The following is a 21,526-nucleotide window of genomic DNA, read 5'->3' as shown; positions in this document are numbered from 1 at the left end:
ATTTTTTTTATTTTATTTATTGTATTAATTTTATTTGTTGCCTACCTTTTCTGATTTAGCTTTCCTGATTTAATCTTTTAAGTTTCTTACTGCACAAAACTCAAGTCCTTCTTCTCACCTTTCTCTATTGTATCTCTTCATCCATATCTGTCTCTTTCTCATGGCTGCTCAGTTGGAAGGATGGACTTGCTCTGTGCGCCCTCATCCACAGGCACAGACCTGACCTTATTGACTACTCCAAACTGAGAAAGGTGTCGACTTTTGTCTTCTCTTTTCTCCGTACTTCATTTTTTCTCATTTCTTTTTCTCTTACTTACATTTTTACTGAAGCAGTTTTGCACAATTACCTTCAGGCTGATGTGCTGTTTTTTATGTTCATGTGGTGTTATTTTTGTAAAGGATGACCCTATTGGAAACCTGAACATAGCATTTGAGGTGGCTGAGAAGTACCTGGACATCCCCAAAATGCTGGATGCTGAAGGTGAGAAAAATCAGGACCCTGCCATCAATCTATTTATGCGAGAAGACAAATAATACTGACTGAATTAATTACTGCATGTAGGGCGGCACGGTGGCTAAGTGGGTAGCACTGTCGCCTCACAGCGAGAAGGTCCTGGGTTCGATCCCCGGGTGGGGCGGTCCGGGTCCTTTCTGTGCGGAGTTTGCATGTTCTCCCCCTGTCTGCGTGGGTTTCCTCCGGGTGCTCCGGTTTCCTCCCACAGTCCAAAGACATGCCGCTAGGCTAATTGGAGACACTGAATTGTCCCATAGTTACCTAGCCGCTGGGACACAGACCAGTGCATTGTAGTGCCGGTCCCAAGCCCGGATAAATAGGGAGGGTTGTGTCAGGAAGGGCATCCGGCGTAAAACTGTGCCAAATCCCGCCAGCGACCCCTAACGGGAAGAACCCGGAAATGCCGACCCCGTAACCGAAAAACGGGACAAAGGCTGAGGAACAAGAAGAAGAAGAAGAATTAATTACTGCATGTATATTTCACACAACAATAATGATTGTTCATCATATGAAAGTTGGTGATTTATTTATAACAGTGCTTTGACCAGTAATACTGGCTGCAGGTGTTTATTCTACCATGTTACTCATCATTTGTCTTAGTTAGCAGCAGTGTTTACTGAACGATCAGTTCGTTAAATATAGTCCAACAGTAAAATTGCTTGCACTTTCGTGGCGCTTTATGTGGGTCTGGATTGTATATACACTGGATCAGGGGTGCCTATACTTTCAGGGCTTGAGATCTACTATTTCAGTCGACAGGTCATCTTCTTTTTAAAAAGGTTGGACTTTGAAACTTTTTGAAACGTTTTTAAATGCGCTTCAGTTGCTTATATTGATATTCAGCATTACAGGGCAAGCAACTGAAAAATCACACTAACCTTATTCTGATGATTTGCTCTGAATGCTGTCAGCCAGGTTTATGTAGTCTGGACAGTAGCTGATGATGCCAATTCTCAAGCAGTTTCTATCAGTGTTTATCAGTAAGGGTGGACTAATATTTAGACTTAATTATTTTTATGTGGGAAAAGGCTGATTCACAGTAGGTTGATCCAAAAATGCTGTCAAATATGCGGCACATTTTTATATGTTTGGATATTTTTCCTCAGCCAACAAGTTCCAAAATTGTCCAGCAGAGGCCTGTGACTTCATATGAATGTCAGATTGTAGAGTTAAAATTTCTGTATGTAACATGAGATCTGATTATTCTCCGTCAGCTTCTTTCACCTATGAACAAAACAGCCGTCTTTGCAGTGTTCTTACCTGAATCGAACCGTTTTTGGTTTCTTTGTTCTTGGTTGTACACTATTCGTCACAAACAGTGTAGGTTACAAAAGGAAAAATGCAAAAATGGCGCAAATTGGCTACTGATGAATGAAAACAGTGCTTGAGTCATAGCTACGGTAACGAAATGCAAATTAAAGAAACAGTGGCCACATTTCATGTCAATCACACTGACCTGTTTGAATGAGGCGCGATCTACCAGCGTAGATGCACTGTGCGATCGACTGGTAGATTGCGTGGGCACCCCTGCACCTCATCACACACACCTCTCCACACATGACATGGATAGAGCTAAAAACGTTTTATTAGGGGGAAAAGAACCCCTGCTGCTCTAACAAAAGAGGTGTAATTTTCTATTTCAACCATTACAGGTGCTGGGGTGGCACAGTTGGGTATCTACACAGGCATGATCGGCTCTTTCTAGGGGGGTGGAGTGGGCGGGTGGTTGGCTGTGATGGATTGGCACCTTGTATTCCTGCCTTGAGCCAAGTGTTTCCTGGTGAAACCAGACCTGCTGCCACCCTGACCAAGACAAAGGGTTTAATAATAATGAAATGACAATTTTAAACACTTTGTTAAATGAAACTATAAATGGTTAAAATAAAATATGTTTCTGTAACAAAGTAAAGATGTTATGCAAGGTGGCAAGACTTAAATGTCACAAGACTTCAGAAAATATTCATTTCTTATGGCTGGTGGGAATATTTTTTTTCATATGTAGATGCCAGAATGAGTTATTTATAGGTCCCGAAGTGACTGTGGGCACTCAGGTGGCGCTGTCGAATCTAAGCATTAAATACCATTAGCTGGTTGGGCATTTACACAGACATCATTGGCTAGGTTGGAAGAGGGATGTACTGCTGAACAGCTTAGCTATTTAAAGTGCACTCTCAGTGCTGGTTCCAAGCCCAGGCATCTGCCATAAAAGTGCCAAAAGTCAGGTATGCAGACAAGAATGATCCACTGTATATGTGATATAGGAGCAGTTAAAAGCAAAAAATAAAGCTTCTGAATGTAATCATATTGGTAAGTAACTATGACACTGATAGAAATTGTAATTATGTACATTTAACTTACTTTCCAGGCTGCTGAGCAGAAAAAATATAGTAAGACAGACTTTCAACATGATATTATGTCCTACATCATATAATCATGGCAACAATTGAAGGAGCAAACCAGCATTCCCTTTTTGAAATAACAATTTTCTCCAAATGACTAACTGTAATGTCCCTGTGTGATAATATATTCCTCTTTTTGTTCTCCGTCTCTCTTACTCAGACATTGTGAACACTCCTAAACCTGATGAGAAGGCCATTATGACCTATGTGTCCTGCTTTTACCATGCCTTTGCTGGGGCTGAGCAGGTAGGGGATCATTTTGAAGACACATCATGTACAGTGACAGTGGTTTCCAGAAAGACACAATGCTCCATTCTCTCCACTTTTTCTATTTTATCTCTCATTTCTGCTCTCATGATTGATTTCTTCTTCCTGTAGGCTGAAACTGCTGCTAACAGGATCTGTAAAGTTCTGGCTGTTAACCAGGAGAATGAGAGGCTGATGGAGGAGTATGAGAAACTGGCCAGTGAGGTGAGTTACAAATGACTGGAGAGGTTAAATAAGCGTTTTAGTGTGGGTGTAGAAACACTTTGTTTATAATTAGCTTGCATGTGTCAGTCTTAATTTAGTCTCATCCAATTACCCAGCTTTATCTCCTCTATAGCTGCAGAGTTCTACCCTGACTGATGTGGGCCATACCTAGCATATGCACCGTCCTAAACGTGTGCAGTAGCCAACCGCTTCCTTTCACCTGCATGGGTGGCACGGTGGCTCAGTGGGTAGCACTGTCACCTCACAGCAAGAAGGTCCTGGGTTTGATCCCCAGTCTGGGTCCTTTGTGTGTGTGGAGTTTGCATGTTCTTCCCATGTCTGTGTGGGTTTCCTTTGGGAGCTCTGCTTTCCTTCTACACTCCAAAAACGTGCAAGTGAGGTGAATTGGAGATACAAAATTGTCCATGACTGTGTTTGACATTAAACTTGTGAACTGATTAATCTTGTGTAATGATTTCTCTCATGAATGTAACCAACAAGTATAGAACATGATGTTAAAATCCTAATAATTAAATAAATTCACCTGCAAGGCGGGTTCACATAGTGATCAGTATGCCATACAGAGAGACATAGCCAATCCTGTCTGTGTAGGCGCCCAGCCGGCTAACTGTACCTTGGTTTTGAACCCTAGAGCTTGTGATCTCAGCAGTGGAGGGCTAGCATTTTAACTTAATTTGAAAGCCAAAGACTTGGGAGAAATAGTAGTAGATACTGCTAGACATATCCTAAAAGACTCAAGCAACAACTGAACTGTAGTTGTCTGGAATTATGGGAGTAGACAATTCTAAACATAAGAGTAAGCTTGGGCCGCTCAGGTGGCGCAGCGGTAAAAACACACACTGGAACCAGAGCTGGGATCTTGAATACATCGTATCGAATCTTAGCTCTGCCTGCCGCCTAGGCTGAGCAGCCACATGAACAACGATTGGAAATTAAAAGCCGGATAGGGACTCTAACATAATTACGACCTCTGCAAAGAGATGAGAAAAGAGTGCTTTCAGGGTGTGTCCTCTCCGTACACAACGCTGAGCTCACTGCACTCGTTAAAGTGTAGGTGATAAGATGCATATGGCATGCTGCCCACGTGTCGGAGGGGCCGTGGGTTAGCTTCATTCTCCTCAATCAGAGCATGGATCGACATTGGTGGAGAGGAAGCATGACGAGCTAAAAAGGGAGAAAAACGGGAGAAAATGCATTAAAAAAAAAGAGTATGCCTGGTATGCCATTATTATGTGAAAATAATAGATGTGACATATTAAACATGAATCTTACGATATTCTTGTGTTTTGGAGCTTGAATTGATCAAATATAGAATGTAACAAAATAGAAAAAAAACTGTGGGGTAGGATAGAAAAGTTTCTTTTTTCTACTTTTTTTCTCTTTTTTATCCTCATGTTTATTCATCATGTTTATTCTTTCATTCCTAATCTCTCTGTGCGCTGTAGCTGTTGGAGTGGATCCGCAGGACCATCCCATGGCTGGAGAACCGTGTGGCCGAGCAGACCATGCGTGCCATGCAGCAAAAGCTGGAGGACTTCAGAGATTACCGCCGTGTGCACAAGCCACCACGCGTGCAGGAGAAATGCCAGCTGGAAATCAACTTTAACACCTTGCAGACCAAGCTGAGACTTAGCAACAGACCCGCCTTCATGCCTTCTGAGGGCAAAATGGTGTCGGTACGTGTGAGATCCATGTTAAAATGTGATGGTAGTGGTTTGGTTTCCATTCACTGTACTGCGTTTTGAATGTTAATATTATCCTACTCCATTGAAATACTATAACTGTTGAGCTACTTCTATAGATAGAAATGCACAAATTTACACTATTGTTTGAACTTTCACACATTTAAAGTATCATAGATATTCAACAATGAATCATCAAATCCCGTATATGTACAAACTCAAAGTGCTGCCTACAAGCCCAGAGACCCTCATGTCTGACTACCCCACCACCACGAAAAACCTGCAAAAAGTGCATCACCTTCAAAAACTAACCTTTGACACAGTGTTCTGCTGGGTCCCAGACCACTAAAGCCTTCCTGGCAACTTTAAAGCAGACCAGGTGGCAAAGCTGGTTATAGGATTACTGGCATGCAACTGCAAGACCCTGTCAATTGATGCAATATCCATATTAACTCACTATATTAAGAACAGATGGCAGGATGAGTGAGACTCAGACCAGTAACAAACTGCACCTATCGAAGAAACTGTTGGGAACAAGGAGTACTCGAGATACCATACTGGTCAGGCAAGATTGACAAGCTCTTTCTTGATTAGGGAGGTTGCAATACCTTTCTGACCATCAAACATCTGCTAACTGAGTGTACCATCTACCATCAAGAAAGACCGTTCTGTTGCAGCTAGGATAGAGGAGAGAAATATTTAACAGTGCAAAAACAGTTTCTATCAGTAACAGGACTGAAAGCACACACACACACACACATACTGTATGTGCAGGCGTCACCCCCAGCCAAGTGTTGAACTATAACACACCCTCAGTGAGTAAGCCATTAAACCACATCAATTAACCAACCATATGAACAATGCTTGATGCTCTATTGAATAAAAAAGAGTTATCATAATAAATGTGGCAGTGAGGTAGAAAAGTAATATGAAACATTTCATCATGTCATTCTGAATGTAGATTTTGAACAGAGCCGATAGAGAATAGCAAACTAAACATGCTAGGCAAAAAATAAAGCAGCTGATGGCAAATTAAATCTCTTTCTGACATTACTACATTAGTGGTATGTAGTGCCTGCTCTCTAAATTGCTTTGTAAAAACGTCTGGAGGGTAAGTAAACAATGCAATGTTTTAACACAGCATTAACCAAACGATTGTGTGCTAATTGTACGTGTTAATAGGATATTGCAAATGCATGGAAAGGCCTGGAGCAGGTTGAGAAAGGCTATGAAGAGTGGCTGCTGACTGAGATTCGCAGACTGGAGAGACTGGACCACTTGGCTGAGAAGTTCAAGCAGAAGTGTACTCTCCATGAGTCCTGGACTTCAGGTAAACAAACGCACTCTGCTTTCACGATCAAGAGGTATTCTTTTTATGTACCAGTTTTTATACGAGTGAGTGATTCATAAATATCTACCTACCAAATACCCACCTTTACTTCAACTTGTAGGAAAGGAGGAGCTGCTGTCTCAGAAGGATTATGAGTCTGCGTCTCTGATGGAGATCCGGGCTCTGATGAGGAAGCACGAAGCGTTTGAGAGTGACCTGGCCGCCCACCAGGACAGAGTGGAGCAGATAGCTGCTATTGCCCAGGAGCTAAAGTAAGAGCGAGAATGAAAACTTAGTATTAGAAGAGTGGGTGGAAGAAGAAAGAGTAAAAGAAAGAGAGAGTTATATAAGAGAACAGAGCATGACTTGATATTTCTTTTAGATTTTATTCAAAATGTAAATGGAAGATGAATGCTGATTTCATGTCTTAGTTTTAGAAAAGTGCATTACATCTTCCATGTATAATGAAGTGCAGTACTGAAGTCATCCATTATCAAAATGCTTTTTTCATGTTTTCCAATTCTATTTTGTTAATGTACACATCAAAAGGCGCCTTTTTAAACATGCAAATATCACAGACAAATATCAAAATAATGTTAACAACTGTAGGAAGCAAAGCAGAACTATTATTATTTAAAGACAGGGCTGCACAAACACAGTTACTGGAATTACCATGCTTATTACAATTCTTTAGCCAATTAAGATGTTAGTTTGTTTATTAGGATTTTAACATCATGTTTTACACTTTTGGTTACATTCATGACAGGAACAGGTAGTTACTCATTACACAAGATTCATCAGTTCACAAAGTTATATCAAACACAGTCATGGACAATTTAGTGTCTCCAGTTCACCTCACTTGCATGTCTTTGGACTGTGGGAGAAACCGGAGCACCCAGAGGAAACCCATGCAGACACGGGGAGAACATGCAAACTTCACACAGAAAGGACTCGGAAGCCAATTAATAAACAAGCTAGATTTATTCTACGTAATCATGTAAATCAATAGACAAAACAATATCATTTTCTTTTTATGAATGTTTTATTTTGTAGCTGATATCAATTCCAGGCTTGTTTGAGAGCACTTTTATATTTTGTTTGTACAAATGTGTACTATAAACAAACTTAAATTAAAAGTGTAAAACAGCCTTTGTATATCACAAACCCAAATTTACTGAAGTAAATGATTTTTTATGGATTAAAAAGACTTGAGATTACTTATTAAGTGCTTGGGGAAAGTTGTGGATGTTTTTTCGGATTGGCGTCCTGTCCGGGGTGTGATACTGCATTCCGCCCAGCGTTTCTGAGAAAACCGGACCCACCATGATCCTGAGCAGGAGAAAGTAGTCACAAAACATGAACACATAATAAAAAAATAAAAAAACTGAAATATGCATTCGAGGGGAAACCCCTCTGCAATCCATTGTTATGTGATGTACATCCAGAATGACATGCTGGTGCTGCTATTGCATTGCTGTTTATATGATGTAGACAGAAGCAAAGCACAGACATGGAACTGATTCTCACCGTTTCACAAAACCCTGAACTGTTGGATTACACTTTTAATTAGCACCAAAATTTGGCATGGTGACTGGTGAACTGTGAAATTATGATGTTGGGTTGTCTTTTGAATAGCAATCATGCATAGTCCTGAAATTGCTTGACGAGACTTTGTTTCTCTAAATAAGATTTAATGTGCCCTTGGATTAAAGCAATAAAGTGTTCTAAAAACTTTATGGGCAGCACGGTGGCTAATTGGGTAGCTCTGTTGCCTCACAGCAAGAAGGTCCTGGGTTCGATTCCCAGGTGGAGCGGTCTTTCTGTGTGGAGTTTGCATGTTCTCTCTGTGTCTGTGTGGGTTTCCTCCGGGGCTCCGGTTTTCTCCCACAGTCCAAAACATGCAAGTGAGGTGAATTGAAGATACTAAATTGTCCATGACTGTGTTAGACATTAAAACTTGTAAACTGATGAATCTTGTGTAATGAGTAATTACTGTTCCTGTCATGAATGTAACCAAAGTGTAAAATATGATGTTAAAATCCAAATAAATACTAAAAACTTTATAAAAAATAATTAATATTATAAATAATCAAATTTGCAATCATTAATTAATAATTAATTAAAAAGATTTAGCAAAAATAAAAAAAAATCCTTGTTAATAAATTGTCATCACTGTCATTCAAGCCTGGTGCTCAGTGGTACAGCCAGCAAAACGCTTTGTGAAATGAAGGTGAAAAAGTACCACTGTGTGCCCAGCCTCGCGGTAACCAAAGTGCAAAATGCTCATCATGTGAAAGCAGCCTAATTCTCCCTCTGATGCACTTTTAAAATACACCTTTTTTTAAATTCTACAACCTTTGTTAGAGGTTGTTGTTGTTTGCCTAAAAACATCCTGGTGCCATTTTCAAATGTAATTGCACTTAGCTCCAAGTGAATACTGTTTTTTTTTTTTTTGCATGTGTCCTCAGTGAGCTGGACTACCACGATGCTGCAACTGTTAATGCTCGCTGCCAGGCCATCTGTGACCAGTGGGACAATCTGGGTACCCTCACCCAGAAGAGGAGAGATGCTCTGGAGGTACAAACACACACCTCTGTAATGTGAGAAATTTAAAACATTAACAGTTTTTAGAGATGTAAGGCTGACCTCACAGTGCAATGCAACAAAGCATAAAAATGTATTCAGTTTAATAAGAGTAGGCAATTTAAACTGACTGGCAACAAGTTCACAATGTTTTACACACTTCTTCTGTAATCACTCAATCAACATTTCTACAGTCCTGATTATAAATGAATGGTTTATGGCTAGTATCAGATAGTTTTAGTGATGTCACACTTCTGTGCCTTATATGTATTAGGTTTAATAGTGATGTTTCCTGTAATTTTCCATGTGGAATATAAAATTAATACAGTGGCACCTTGAAACTCAACGCCAATTGGTTCTGGGAGTGGCACTGAGTTTAAAAGGCATTGAGTTTCAAGGTATTTTTTTCCCATAAGGATGTATGGGAAACCTTTTTTAGGCTAATGTAAAATAATGGGGTTGTTTTTGACACTTATACACAGAAAATAACACAAATATAAGAAAAACACTGAAATACAACTGAAAACAGTTAAAAATCAATAAAAAAATACAATAAAACCTGCACTTTAGCTTTACTTCTTTATTAGTTCCTTACGCTTCTTAATTGTGGAGATGCTTGACCTTGGAATACTGTATTGCATTCAGTAAGGGCACATTCACATGAGAAGCTGGCTTTGCCGTTATTTTCTATGGAGTGTGGCGGTGCACAAAACTTAATGTGACTTATTGTACTAAAACAACGAGTGAGGAATTTCATTAGTGGAGAGAACTTATGAGCAGTAATAATTAAGAGAGGTTTAGTGTTCCTTGTCATTCTTTTAATAAATGTTTTTAAAAACTGAACACGTTGAGTTTAAGGATAACATTGAGTTTAAGGGTACAAGTTTCTTGATGAAGAGCATTGAGTTTCAAAGATTTGAGTTTAGGGGACGTTGAGTTACAAGGTACCACTATATTTGTTATGCAAGTACTTCCCACTAGCTAACTACTACAAATGGTATAGTTAGTATATTATATTTCATTTTTATGTTTCTCCACCACTTCATGCTGGTCAGGGTTGTGGTTTCACCCCAGACAGTATGCCGATCCATCGCAGGGCCTCTGCCATCCCGCTTTCCCCCACTCATCACTGCTGATGAGTCGAACCCTTGATCCCAGTGGTAGTGGGCTAACGTAATTTACCGCTACGCCACTCGAGCGCATATATCACAAAGAATCTTTTGTGTGTTTTTAAATAAATACAATTGATTTATAATGTATTACTGTCTACAACTGTCAACATGTTTTCAAGCATTTCTGAAGGGAATACAAAAGCTTGAACTTTTAAGCCGGTCCCTTCCTTGTGGTAGTATTTGAATATCTGAGTCTGTTCGGCTTTTGTACCACTCCACACAGGTGCCATCCACACTTTATTTTTATTTTTTTTACTTAAAACCTGACATAAAAAGATTAGTGTTCAGAGTTTCTGCTCATTCATGACCAGACACCTTTGACAGTTAATGGCAGAAGAAAGTGTGGGCAGTTGTTTACCAACATTCTGATTTAGTCTATAGTGATATTGAGTGATTTTGATTTTGGTGCATGTCTGCCTTATGTCCAGTGTTTCTGGGTGGCACTGAACCCCCTTTAAACTCTGACCAGATTAAAAAGGTCTATAAAAATGAATAAAATGAAACATCCATTGGTGGAGAAAAAAGGCTCAGCAGTCTAAAAGGCCACTGTAAAAATGCAGGATAATTCATCCACAACTCTTGTTCTTCCTTTGCAGCGTGTAGAGAAACTGTGGGAGACTATTGACCAGCTGTACCTGGAATTCGCCAAAAGAGCTGCACCATTTAACAACTGGATGGATGGAGCCATGGAGGATCTGCAGGATATGTTCATTGTACACAGTATTGAAGAGATTCAGGTATCCATGTCTGTGTTATCTTAAGTACTCTGGGTGTTCTGAAAACATTCGAACAGCACAGAAACACATCATACTATTTTTTACTCTTTATATTAAAGTCACCATGTGTTTCCATTTGTCCTCTATGCTCCTCTTCATCAGAGTCTGATTACAGCACATGATCAGTTCAAGGCAACTCTACCTGAGGCAGATAAAGAGCGCATGGCTATCATGGGAATCATGAGTGAGATTTTGAAGATTGCTCAGACCTATGGCATTAAGCTGTCTGGAATTAACCCATACACCAACCTCACCCAGCAGGACATCAGCAACAAATGGGAGACGGTAAGAAAACAGCCCGACACTCATAATGTGCTGTAAGTGCATTCACATCATGTCCTGTGTAATTACATCATGTCCTATATCATTACATCATGTCCTATAATTACTTACTTGAAAAAACACACTTAAGCAAATGCATTTTTTGCTTCTCTTGTATTTAAGGGTCTTTTGGCTAACCAACTTGATTGTGTTTTGTAAATATAAACACATTTTGAATTTGATGCCTGAAATTAACTAAAAAAAGTTGGGACAGGGCAAAGTATGAGTTGAAAGTTTCAAGATTATTGAAGTTAAACCATTTTGAAATATCCCACAATAAGCAAGTGAATTGGTAGCTTTGGACCCAGTTTTTGCAAATGAAAATGAGTCATGGTTTATCAGTTTGTGCCAAATTTTGTGGAAGGATTGTTGATTAGTTCAAAAAGAATTGTAAATAATTTAGGCCTTTCACCATATACTGTACATAATATTGTGAAAAGATTCAGGGAATCTGTAGAAATCTAAATCTGTGTAGGGCAAGGCCAGAAACCACTCGAATGTATGACCTGTGAAGTCTATGACTATTTCAGCAAGACAGTGCCAGGCCTGATTCTGTATGTGCTACAACAGTGTGGCTTAATAGCATAGAAACCTGCCTGCAGTTCAGATCAGTCTCTTATTGAATATGTATGGTATTGGTACAGCATGAAAAGGACAATCAGACAACAACAGCCACAGACTCTTGAGCAGCTGCAGTCCCGTATCAAGCAAGAATGGGCAACAATTTCACTTGTAAAGCTGCAGCAATTAGTGTCTTCAGTTCCTAAATCATTAAAGTGTCATTAACTGGAAGGGTGATAACTCAGTGATGAATATTGTTCTGTCCCAACATTTTGAGTTTCAGGCATCAATATTTAAATTTGTTTAAATATACAAAAATATAATTAACTAGTTAGTGAAAAATATTTTCTTTGTACTTTTGTCGGTTACTTAAAGGATCAAAATAATGAACAAATCAGAGATTATTGTTTTTATTTGCATTTTACTGGGGTTTGGGTTTGGGTCTCAAGTCCCAGTAAATGTAGATTTTATGCAATGTCTAGCTAGCAACTCAAATAAATATGACAATCAAATAGAGATACAACCTGTACATCAAAGATCAACATAAGTTATACATCAATGTCAGCAGAGTCATACTTGTCTAATGTTTTGTTTAGGGCAGTAGTAGCTCAGTAAGGTAGGGAGGGAGGGAGGGTTGGGTGGCTTTAATAATCCCTGAGGGAAATTATTTTGTCACAGAAGCATACAGGTACATTAGGTTACAAAACACTGGCACATCATTTTATTATACAAGCACAAAAAAGATATAACAATGTTCTCTGAAATAACAAATTATAGTATTTAATGAGTGTCCATAATAATAAATCATATAGATGAGTAGAATCAGATGATTCTGATCAATAGCCGAGTACCCCAATCACTGAGCTAGCACTGAGCTTTAAATTTCCTTGTGAACAAAACATCTTAACATCTCTTTTTTTATTCACATTTTCTATAAGCACTCTTCTCCTTTCCATACGCTTCGACACAGTCATTTATGTCTGGCAGATGAGATTTGGGGCTGCTGTCACTTTTTGTGAACATACCAGCTTCTCTTTAAAAGAATCACATTTTTGTCTGCTATGACAACTGGGCTCTTATCAGTCTGGACAGGACCATATGGCAGAAACATATGATGCAAAAATCAGTAACATTTCTACACTGCGTTTTTCAGTCAGGCTTGAACGATAAAAATAAACACTTGGATTTAGTGTATTTTTCCTGTGGGCTGTTGTAGAAGATATTTACAGTGCTTTTGCTCTGCCATTCCTGCAGGTGAAGCAGCTGGTGCCCCTCAGAGACCAGATGCTTCAGGAAGAAGTTGCCAGACAGCAGGCCAACGAGAGGCTGAGACGCCAGTTTGCTGCCCAGGCTAATATTATCGGACCCTGGATCCAAACCAAGATGGAGGTGAGTGGCTGAAGACTGACAGGCACAGAAAGGCCATTGCAGTAGGAGAATCAGACACTGTGATGCAGTTTTTTTTTTATCAGTCTCCCTGCTTGTTATTTTTGTCTTGTTTTACTCTATCACAACCACAAAACTTCATTAACACCTCAAACGATTTAGCAGAATTAGGGAGAGATGACAAGATTGTGACCCTGTGAATAAAAGTGCTGCTTTAAACATCTATAATATAAGATCCTGTTTACAGAAATGAGCTGAAGTTCAACCACTGGGGATTCAAACCCTGCCTCCCAGTGGTAGTAATCTAGCATAATTTTCCGTTGTGCCACCCGAGCACCCCCAGAAAGGAAGTAGTAAAGTTACCTATATAAAATGAGAGTGAAATTACTGTTTTTAGATTATTTAGTTATTATGATTTCATTTCTATAAACCGCTGTATCCTCAGCACAACCTGATATTGCAGAGTGAGACGTGGCCCTGGGTCAACAGGGGAGGTGCTTCAATCGAAACCGTTCGACCAATCACAGACTAGGCGCTGCTATGACATCACCACATTTGCCGGGCCTTTCTCGTTTTTCTCCTTTTTTTTCTATTTTTCTCATTTTTTAACCTCAACCAGAGAAAAAAGCTCCGTTGCCACGCACACACTGAATCCCCTTGTTATAATACATGCTTAACATGTAGTAGTACCATTTCTTTTTTTTGCTTACACAGAATAATATTTTACATATTGTAGCTAGCCTTGGCTTGGCTAATCTCTCATAGCTTTTTGCTATGCTAGCTAGTAGTTAAGCTAGCTGGCTAACCTAATGGTAAATCTGAGACATTTATTTCATGCTTTGCACGCTTAATATTTTGCTTGGAACAATGATTTCCAACATTCTTTCAAATACTGAAAGTAACACAGTTGCTGGATCTTTTAGCTTGCATACCCATTACTTAGCTAGGATTAGCTAGCCCCGGCAAATGTGGTGATGTCATAGCGGCGGCTAGTTTGTGATTGGTCGAACGGTTTCGACTGAAGCACCTCCCCTGTTGACCCAGGGCCACGTCTCACTCTGCAATATCAGGACGTGCGTATCCTCATCAGGGTCATGGCAGGTCTAGTTCCACCGGGAAACACCAGGTTCCACCTGCACCCAATGTTTCCCGGTTGAACTAGACCTGCCGCAGGGCAAGAATACCCTAAACATGGTGCCAATCCATCGCAGGGTTCCCCCCCCCCCCCCCCCCCCCCCCCTCCCCCCCTTTGTATGCCTCTTGGTCAGAACTTTCTCTTGTACAGTGTACTTCGTGCAACAGCTCAATGTACCTAAAATGCCATGAAAACACAAGTCAGGAACTCATACATAAAGTATCCTTTCCCTTTTGGGAGACAAAATGCTTTCGCTCATCAAAACATTTTGGTGGAAGCATACAGTATACTATGCACAGGGTATTTAATGTTAAATGGAGCACACTTGCAACATCTTGCTCTTCATCGTTCTGTAGGAGATTGGCCATGTGTCTGTGGACATTTCCGGCTCTCTGGAGGAACAAATGAACAACCTGAAGAACTATGAGCAGAACATCATCAACTACAAATCCAACATTGACAAACTGGAGGGAGACCATCAGCTCATCCAGGAGGCACTCATCTTCGACAACAAACACACCAACTACACCATGGAGGTACATACAAACACAATCTGATTTTATACCATTCAGAGCGACTTATGCTTATCTAGCTATGTGTTAAAACTTGATGAGACATGTTCCTTTATGTGGTAGGAGTCTTGTAGGAAATGTGTATTATATTATTTTATACAGCATCTACTCTCTGTCTAACCATGGGCCACATTTTTCTTTCCTCTTTCTTTGCAGCATATCCGCGTGGGCTGGGAGCAGCTGCTCACCACCATCGCCCGCACAATCAACGAGATAGAGAACCAGATCCTGACCCGCGATGCCAAGGGCATCAGCCAGGAACAGCTCAACGAGTTCAGAGCCTCCTTCAATCACTTCGACAGGGTGAGATATAAAGCGATAGCTGGGGGACAAAGAAAGGGGAGATTATGTGTGGAAGGAAAGAGAAGTATATATGTGTGTCATGTACAAGGCATTTCTCTAACCAGTACATTTCTTTTCTTCAGAAGAGAAATGGAATGATGGATCCCGACGATTTCCGTGCCTGCCTTATCTCTATGGGCTACGATCTGGTAAGAGTGACAGCGACAGCAACAGTGTTAGGGCTTTGACACACCAAGCTAACAGTCCTCTGTATTTTGCGCACTATTTGCAGTAGTTGCCATTGTCAGGATCAAGGGTAGTGGTGGACTAGTAATTGAGAGTTTGATGGTTTCAGGCCCAGGTTTCTGCTCATATGTTCAACTTTTGCTCATTTGCTGGATCTTTTCTATTTCTATTTTTTAAATAAAAAAAACAGAGCAGATCATTTAAACAAATTGATTGTGGTGTATAAATAGTAGCTCTGCTGGTTTAGCTCCATCTCCATAAAGTAACTTTTTAGTATTTCTAAATATTATTGATTGTATACAAATTATTCAGACCACTACACTTTTTGCACACTTGTATAGTGGATTCGATTTTAAATTGATATAATTACTATTTTACCAGTTTTATCTACACTTGATTACCCATAATGCCAACGTGAAAACTTTTTTTAATGTTAGAAATAAACTAAAACAGAAATCATATATTTACAAAAGTATTCAAACCTTGTATTCACTCCTTTGTAGAAGCCCATTGTCAGCACTTAAAGCTTCCATGTCTGCTTGGATACGTCTCTATAAGCTTTGCACACCTGAATTTGGGCAAATTATCCTATTCTTTATGGTAGATCCTCTCAAGCTCTGTCAGATTGGATGGCGAGCGTTTGTGAACTGCCATCTTCAGGTTTCTCCTCAGAAATTTGAAAGGAGAACACCCCCCCCCCCCCCAACATGTGAAACCTGCCAAGCACATCCTGATAGAATGTCTCAAAATACACAAAGGAAAAACAAGTACACATACCTGAAACCATAAAAGAAACTCCTACACAAGACAATACAGAACAGTTTAAACCTACGTTTCAGCCATAAAAATTAAAATATAAAATGGACCCACAGTATAAAGACAAGATAAAATAAACAGACATAACACCTGTTTTGCCATTAAATGGCACATATGTGTTAAACATGGTGTTAAAACCCAAATAAATAAATTTATTTTAGCCAAAAGTATTGCTCACATATTTGTTAGTCATGGGTTAATCAGTAACACCTCTAATATAGATAAATATTGATAAGTGTTTTCACATACTAGCTGTGGTCCAAACACAACCATTTCTAACTGAGCCTTGTACTGTGATTCAGGGTGAGGTAGAGTTTGCCCGTATTATGACTCTGGTGGACCCCAACAACACAGGCGTGGTGACCTTCCAGGCCTTTATCGACTTCATGACCCGTGAGACAGCAGAGACAGACACAGCCGAGCAGGTGATGGCCTCCTTCAAGATCCTGGCTTCCGACAAGGTGAGTGTACGATACACACAACACCGTAAATGTAAAACATTCATTATTTAAGTCAGAAACCAGGAAAAACCCATGGTTCAAATTTAAGCTCAAAAAGTGGTAACATAATGATACACATATTCAGTTTAATAACAATGACACTGCTAATCCTGAGGCCCTTATTAAAGCACTATAGATGTGAATTAAGAAAGCATATTTTTAAAGTTAAATAGTCAGTGGTTCATCTGAAAAGCTGATGAACTAGGCCCTGTATAATTATGTACCTGCATTTTCACACCAGTAATAACTTGGGTTATAATTGCCATTTTTATAACTAATTAACCAGTTTGTTGCAACAAAAATTTAACTGGTAACTGATGGTAATCAGAATTAAGCCTAAGAACATCTACAAGTTTTATGTAAGAACAACAGCATGGCGCCGCTCAGGTGGCGCAGCGGTAAAAAGAAACGCGCTGCAACCAGGGCTGGATTCTGAGAGCGTGGTATCGAATCCAGCCTTGCTTTACCGGTTCGAAGCTGAGTGGCTATATGAGCAACGATTGGCCGGTTGCTCATGTGGGGGGTGGGACAAAGAACCGGATGTGGGTCTCTCTCTGTCAGAATGCGATTGCGTTCTCTGCCGGCTGATTGGAGGCGCTTACACAGAGATGGGAGAGGGTGCCCTTAGGGTGTGTCTCTCCGCATGCAACGCTAGGTGGCGCCAAACTCGTCAATGTGTGGGTGGCAAAGATGTATCTGGCTGCTGCTCGTGTTTCGGAGGGGATACGGGTTAGCTTCAATCACCTCCGTCAGGGCAGGGTTCGGCATAGACAGAGAGGAAGCACAATGCTAATTGAACAATTGGATGCGCTAAAAAGGGGAGAAAAAGGGGTAAAAATATATTACAAAAAAAAAAAAAAAGAAAAAAAAAAAAGAACAACAGCATGGCCACACATTTAGGAAACAGAAATAAGAAAAGCCTGTTGACTAAATTACCGACCACCAGACTCTCTTTTGGCTTCTTCCTTTACTATACGGAAAAAATGCATAGAACTGAAGGAAGCTCATAGAGCTTAGCATGACTATCTGGACACGATAAAACTGTGTGTGGGAACCCAACACTGGCAGGTGATAAGAAGGGGCCGCAGATTGGACACATGTACCTTGATCAGATTTGGGGTTGTGCAAGCCGCAGCGGATTCACTACTGGGACATATAGATGACTAGGTTGGGAGAAAAAGAGGGATAAATTGTTAAATTCTAATAATGACCAATACATACAAACCGTAATAACAATATCTAATTTTACACAATACAAATATTTAGTCTCCTTGTTTGTGTACTTATACTATATTCTCATCCCCCCAGACCTACATCACAGTGGAGGAGTTGCGCAGAGAGCTTCCTCCAGAGCAGGCCGAGTACTGCATCAGCCGCATGACCAAGTTCATCGGAGTGGACAGCCCTCCCGGAGCACTCGACTACATCTCCTTCTCCAGTGCCCTCTATGGAGAGAGCGACTTATAAACACCCCTCCCTCTCCTCCCTACTCTTTACCTTTCTTTCTTTCCTTCCTTCATACCTTCATTATTTTTTCTCTTAACTCTCTCTCCTCTTGCCTTAAATTCATTATTTATGAGAGTGTTGTCAAATTGTCTCTTTCCTTCTACATAATTAACCCTCTTGGTCTCGTCGCTGCTTTCATGTGTCCTGTGTGCATAATAGATTTTCTCTCTCTCTCTCACTGTAGTCTCAGTGAGAGAGCACTGCAGAATCACCAGTTCTAATGTAACACCCCCAGTGCTTTTATCGCTTCTATTATATACTATAGGGATTCATTAAAGACTGGAGCTGCTATGTGTAGTCTAACCACATCTTATCATGTTCATGGCTTTATCTGTGCTTCCTTTTATTCTTTCTTTGTCCCTCATTTCTTTTAATTCTACTGTCTAAAAAACAAGCACTCTCCAACATCCCTTTTAGCAGAGCCCCCGAGCTGAAGTAAGAATAAAGGAGTCCAGCACTTAATATTCAATCAGTTCAATGTTCTCGCTGAATTAAACTTTAACACATGACCCCTGAAGTCAATTTCTGATGCAATAAAGTCATGTGATTTCCACAAATGTCCCATTTTAATCTTGTTCTACAAAAAAAAACTTTCCACTGTGCTGTTGTGCCTCGCATCACTTAACACATCTGCAATCAATACTGTAAAGCACAGCAGCTTGCCAAAGCAAAACCTCTGCAGTACTCTCCAAATTAGTTCTTAATACTGAAGTAAAAATCACAAAATGTGTTAAAACAGCCACTGTGAGCAGAATAGCAAATCACCTTTTTACAGCACGCTCACATGCTTTTGCATTGTGTGTGGACATCAATGAAACACGCTGTTATTTACATGTTCGTTTTTCAATGTCTTGCTCTGGATGTCAGTTCACAAATGTGTGAATGTGCAAACACACAATAAGCTGTTAACAGTAGATCCTAAGGTGGAATGTGCATCTATTTTAGATTCTATGATTTTAAGAAGTATAAAATGTAGAAACAATGATCAGTGTAAACAGATCTAGAACCAGGCTGTTACTAAGCTAGGTAAACAAATAAATATAGACCCAGAACTGCTCTTGATATAAAGACTGTGACAGTTAACAGTGATCAGCTAGCTTTGAAACACTGTAAAAGCTATGGCTTACCACCTGGGTCAACTCACCTTACCAGTAGGTGGCAGTAGTTGTTGAAAACGAGCCTGCCTTTCTAATCACTAACTACCCAACCTACCAGCAGGGGTATCTAAATGAGCATACTGTTTTGCCACCATTTAGTATAATAGTATGTAGTTTGGGACACAGCTATCAGGCTAATTGTTTTGCCAACATTCACCTTGGTTTATCACACACAGCCTTAAAAGAAGGCTGCCTGGTTGATCGGTCTGTCTGTCTCTCCTCTCTTGAAAATTCACAGTGATGAATTATCACCTACATACTGAGGTTCATAAATAAATAACGTTTTGTAGCAATTCAAGTGAGCAGTAGCAAACATGGCGAGCTAGAACGTGTAAAAGTTCAACTCTGACCATTGTGGGGTGGAAGGACAGGGAGGAGGAGAGTGTTTGATCAAGTGAGAGAACTCGTAAGGTTTTCAAAAAGAAAGACAGGGTTTGATTTTGTTAACCCATCTGCAAGTGAACTATGTAGGATGGACCGAGCCTTGTGCAGTCTTAAAGTTTAAAAGCCACTCTGTGTTACTGCAGTATGTCTTTGTGTCCTTGTTATTCATTCATTTACCATCATTACTCACATACACACACAAAAACACAGAATCACTTAAATAAAACTAATGAACAAGTTTGCTGCCCTGGTGTTTTGTTTGCTCACTGTTTTGCACTGACAGTTACTATCAGAGAACTGTTCTACTTTTGCCCAATAGAGGGCGTATCAGAATGAACTACTACCTTTAAAAGGGTAAACACATGAATCCAAGCATCACGTCAACACCCAGTTTGCCAGTCAAAAAATCCTTTTAACAGATCTCTTGTCAGTTTATGACTATTTTATAATACAATGCTTTTGTAATGAAGTCTGTTTTTTTCTTTTTAAGTTGGCACAGTTACATTATGAATTACATAATGATAAATTAAGTAGTACAGTGCTCGGATGGCGCAGCAGTACATTTTGCTAGTCCTCTAATATGGGCATCCAGGGTTCGAATTGTAGTAAGGCATAATGCAGACATGATTGGCTCTTGCCATCCTGTCCAGTACGTATTAAAATATTTAACTCTGACCCAACACTCTACAGGGAGCAAACTCTCTGTAATTACTTTAATTATTTACTGCATTTATTTATTTGGATTTTAACGTCATGTTTTACACTTTGGTTACATTCATGACAGAAACGGTAGTTACTCATTACACAAGGTTCATTAGTTCACAAGTTTAGTTTAGTGTCAAACACAGTTATGGACAATTTCTCCAATTAATTGTATCTCCAGTTAACCTGACTGCATGTTTTTGGACTGTGGAAGGAAACCGTAGCTCCCGGAGGAAACTCCACACAGAAAGGCCCTGGACCGCCCCACCTAGGGATCGAACCCAGGACCTTCTTGCTGTGAGGCGACTGTGCTACCCACTGAGCCATCATGCCCCTCCCCCATTCGCTGCATTCAACATATTAAAACAATCATAAAATATTAAAAGTTTGGGCACTCGGGTGGTGCAGTGGTCTTTTACACTAGCACACCAGCACTGGGATGCATTTCCATTCCAATGCTCCATGTGATGCACATTTTTTCACTTGTCAGCTGGGCTTTGTAAGATGTCACAGACTGCAAACAGGCATTAAAAAATAGTGATAATAAGCCTTAAGTTATAAACTGTGGACCTCACCTCACATATCACAGGCTAGAAATAGCTTACAAGGTGCAGAGAGGATGTGTTAATTGATTTTCATTTAGAAGCGGTGGCCAAGTTTTTGCAAAAGCCTGAAGTAACTAATCTAGTTTTAGATGTAGCAATGAGCCTTAATAGAAATGAGAAAAATATTAGATTCTCATATTTTTATGATAAAACTACTGATATCAATACCAATTAATTTAATCAACACCAATTAATTAATATGCTGTGTAATTGTATACACAGGAATAATATACATTTATTTATTAATCATAGTAACTAAGCTAACAATCTAACAGTAGATACAGCAGATTCAGAAAGTATTGAGGCCGTGTCCAGTCAATTCAACTTGCAACAAGTGAACTCCAGTGGAGTTGTAGACACATCTTAATGATAATTAAAGCAAACAAGATGCACCACAATTTAATG

General features: G+C 39.8%; 1 protein-coding gene across 1 annotated transcript in view; it reads left to right on the top strand.

The window, feature by feature from the left end:
* The window catches only part of actn3b (actinin alpha 3b), a 40,535-nt gene extending 20,483 nt beyond the window's left edge, over nt 1-20,052 (top strand). Inside the window, exons 6-21 of the mRNA XM_062994364.1 lie at nt 173-251; nt 400-481; nt 3,074-3,159; nt 3,292-3,384; nt 4,851-5,081; nt 6,270-6,417; nt 6,539-6,689; nt 8,886-8,994; nt 10,769-10,909; nt 11,051-11,233; nt 13,085-13,219; nt 14,708-14,887; nt 15,080-15,226; nt 15,349-15,414; nt 16,570-16,728; nt 18,076-20,052. Of these exons, the coding sequence (XP_062850434.1) occupies nt 173-251; nt 400-481; nt 3,074-3,159; nt 3,292-3,384; nt 4,851-5,081; nt 6,270-6,417; nt 6,539-6,689; nt 8,886-8,994; nt 10,769-10,909; nt 11,051-11,233; nt 13,085-13,219; nt 14,708-14,887; nt 15,080-15,226; nt 15,349-15,414; nt 16,570-16,728; nt 18,076-18,234 (2,149 nt within the window). The 3' untranslated portion in view covers nt 18,235-20,052. The remainder of the gene's footprint in view (nt 1-172; nt 252-399; nt 482-3,073; nt 3,160-3,291; nt 3,385-4,850; nt 5,082-6,269; nt 6,418-6,538; nt 6,690-8,885; nt 8,995-10,768; nt 10,910-11,050; nt 11,234-13,084; nt 13,220-14,707; nt 14,888-15,079; nt 15,227-15,348; nt 15,415-16,569; nt 16,729-18,075) is intronic.
* Nucleotides 20,053-21,526: the final 1,474 nt, after the last annotated feature.

This window comes from Trichomycterus rosablanca, chromosome 4 (assembly GCF_030014385.1).
Source record: "Trichomycterus rosablanca isolate fTriRos1 chromosome 4, fTriRos1.hap1, whole genome shotgun sequence".
In the NCBI taxonomy this organism is placed as follows: Eukaryota; Metazoa; Chordata; class Actinopteri; order Siluriformes; family Trichomycteridae; genus Trichomycterus; species Trichomycterus rosablanca.
This window is presented reverse-complemented; position numbering and strand designations above follow the sequence as displayed.